The sequence below is a fragment of the Euprymna scolopes genome, chromosome 2, assembly GCF_053919585.1.
Source record: "Euprymna scolopes isolate OS-2025 chromosome 2, ASM5391958v1, whole genome shotgun sequence".
Taxonomy (NCBI): Eukaryota; Metazoa; Mollusca; class Cephalopoda; order Sepiida; family Sepiolidae; genus Euprymna; species Euprymna scolopes.
Window position 1 is genome coordinate 71791384 of NC_136483.1, and position 3248 is coordinate 71794631.

The 3248-nt window shown below is 40.1% G+C and overlaps 1 protein-coding gene across 1 annotated transcript; it reads left to right on the forward strand.

Moving 5' to 3' along the window:
- LOC145239832 (uncharacterized) lies at window positions 1-2868 on the forward strand. The gene has a single exon (XM_080103375.1). It carries the CDS (start codon window positions 1-3, stop codon window positions 2866-2868), a length of 2868 nt encoding a protein of 955 aa, XP_079959501.1.
- The last annotated feature ends 380 nt before the right edge of the window (window positions 2869-3248 follow it).

The window sequence follows — 3248 nt, forward strand, 5'->3', positions numbered from 1 at the left end:
ATGCTAAAATGCACCAAGTTTGCATCTTATGAAGCTAGAGTTGAGAGGTGCAAGCAGCTGAAACTGTGTACAGGATGTTCCAGCTTAAAACATAAAAGTGAGAATTGTCCTAGACTCCAGAGCAAATCACCCCTCACGTGCAGCTTATGCCTTTCAAAGGTGCATATTGCACCCCTGTGCAACACTAAGAGAGTGGTTTCTCTATTCTCTCACGTTTATGAAAACGAAATCATATTGCCTGTTGTAGCTATTTCTTTAAATTATGGATCTGAGAAAGCTACTATTAACTGCCTATTGGACACAGGGAGTCAGCGTTCATATTTTTCTAAGAAAATATTAAAGGAGCTGAAGTATCCTGATGGAAATTCTGATCCAACCGATTATCAAATGAAGACCTATGCGGGTGTGACTATGAAGCGATTTGAACAGGTTGTCTTGAACGTTACCGTGGGAAAGGGGAAACAACTCCCTATTCCTGTTTTAATCGATGATGGATTCAGTATGCAGTTTGAGTTCGCCAGCTTTGACCAAGTGAAGTCCAACCTGAATGAGTTGAAACACAGATTGGCATTTTCAAATGAAAAACAGGGTGATTCCATAACAATTCAGGGTATCCTGGGAGTTGACATATTTCAGTTCATGGAGGGTTCCAGAATCATTAAATGTATGAATGGACAGGCCTGGGATTTGCCTCAAGGGATTGCCCCATTTGGTAATGTACAACACTTTTTGTATCCTCATCAAGTCAGTCCTGTGAGATGTGGAATTTCCAAAACAATTGTCAATTATCATACTACAATATCCAAATATGCCCATTGCCCTGAACGACAGTTGAATTCCATATTGGAACCCAAGTCTTCCTACCCGGATCCGTTTCCAGATGTATTTGAGAATTCCAACGTGGAACGGAATTTGGAAAAAATGTTTGCTGTGGACTCAGCTGCTGCTTCCCATGATGAAGAACTAATTGGTGATTATGACAGAAATAGGATTGAAAACTTCAGGAAGTCTATCGAATTCAGGGACAATTCTTATTTCGTGGATCTACCTTGGCATAAAGACAAAATCGATTCCGTTCCCTCTAACTATCAAGTCGCTCTTAAAGTGCTTGACAGAACAATGCTTTCATTGGAGAAAAGGGACTTGGATAAGACCTATACTGATATTTTTCTTCAGCAAGAGAGCGAAGGGATTATCGAGAGAATTGAAGTCGTCCCACAAGATTTCTGCAAATACATTTGGATACCCCATCGACCGGTCTTTAAGTTGGATCAACAGGTAACCACTAAAATCAGGCCTGTTTTTAACTGTTCGTTGAAGACCGGGGGTGGTTACTCCCTCAATGAAGCATCTTATCCGGGTGTGAACATGATGAATAACATGCTTGAACTGTTGCTCTTATTTCTTACTAACAAATATGTATTATTGGGAGACATAAGAAACGCATTTCTTATGATCAAACTCCGGTCGGTTGAGGACAAAAACAGATTTTGTTTTTTCGTAAAAGATGGAGACAATTTGCTTTGCTTCCGATATTGTACATTGATATTTGGCTTCAATGCCAGCCCATTCATTTTAAATTACGTTCTCAAACACCATGTCAGCCGTTTTCCGAATGATGCATGTACTGAGATGCTGAAAAATCGATTTTATGTCGACAATTTATGTATGACCAGCAATTCTTCTGAGGAAATAATCAGTCTCTATAAGAGTGCCGTGCCTTGTCTGCAGACGGGAAATTTCCAGTTGAGATCGTGTAACTCCAACTATGAGCCTCTTCGAGACATTATAACGGAGGATGACAGAATCGTGCAGCATGGTTGCGAGTACGAAAAGGTCTTGGGATATAAATATCACCCTGAATTGGATACTATTAGCATTGTTAACACTATGGTTCAGAGGAACATACTCTCAAAAAGGGATATTTTGGCCCAGACAGCAAAAATATTTGACCCACTGTCACTATGTGCCCCGGTTACAATTAGGGCAAAAATACTTCTCCGAAGATTGTGGTTGCTCAAGTTGGGTTGGGATGAAAAGGTTCCTACTGACATCATGACTACCTGGTCGAATTTGGCCGAGGACCTTTCTGGTCTAGGTGATCTATTTTTTACAAGACATGCTATAGACACTGGTAGCCAACTGAAATTATATTTGTTCTGTGATGCGTCACCACAGGCATATGGATTTGTCATATATGGCGTGCAAAATGGGAAGTCTCACATAATATTTTCCAAGGTTAAAGTGGCCCCGATGGGGACAAAGACATTACCTATGATGGAGTTGCTTGCAGTATATATTGCATTCAAGGCTTTAACTATGATACTGAGATCCTTCTCTGGTGTCAACATAGAGGACGTTTTTGTTTCTGTGGATGCGCAAGTTGTTTTGTCATGGTTGCTCACCGAGAATATAAAGGCAAAGAGTCTGTATACCAGAAACAGAATTAAAGATATTCGAGAAATGAAGGAGAAGTTGAGTGAGGAATTTGGGTTGGGCATTCATTACAAATATGTTCCTTCTGCCGACAACCCGGCTGACCTTCTTTCTCGTGGTATCACTCTGGAAAAGTTTAAACAGGAATTGGACTACTGGACATGCGGACCTGCGTGGCTTGTTGAGCAACCTGAGAAGTGGCCTACGAGTACTTTGAGCTGTCTGAGCCCGGAAAATAAGTGTCATGTGGAAAGTGTTTTCCATAATACATTGAGTGAAGCTGTTAGGGAACCACTGATTCCATTTGACAGGTTCTCGGACTTCAACAAGTTGTGTCGATCAACTGCTTTCGTATTCAAGTTTGTGCATCGATGCAGAAAAGTGAAGGAACATTCAGATCCAAAACAGAATATTCTGTACAATTTAATTTAAACACTTTACGTAGCAATCACAAATATTGTAACTGATTGCCTTTATATAGCATGCAACGATTTCAATCGTCGCATTATTTGTTGTTGTTGGGAGAGTATAAAAAAAGTAGTTACCTCCCTTTGTTCAAACTAATTATATCGACCACTTCTCCTTTCTGAAAGCCCTATTTTGATTGGCTAGGATGAAGCTCCTTGGCCAATCAACAAGCATTTAATATAAGCAGAATTCTGGAAAAACAGATTCGCCCTCTTTTTTAATCAATCGTCGGCCTATAGACAACTATGGAAAATCTCTCCTAAATTTGCCGCCGAATTTTGATTGAACTTTTTCAGGGAGCCGTCCAAGACTTTTGGACGATAAAGAACTTTTTATTGGACTTC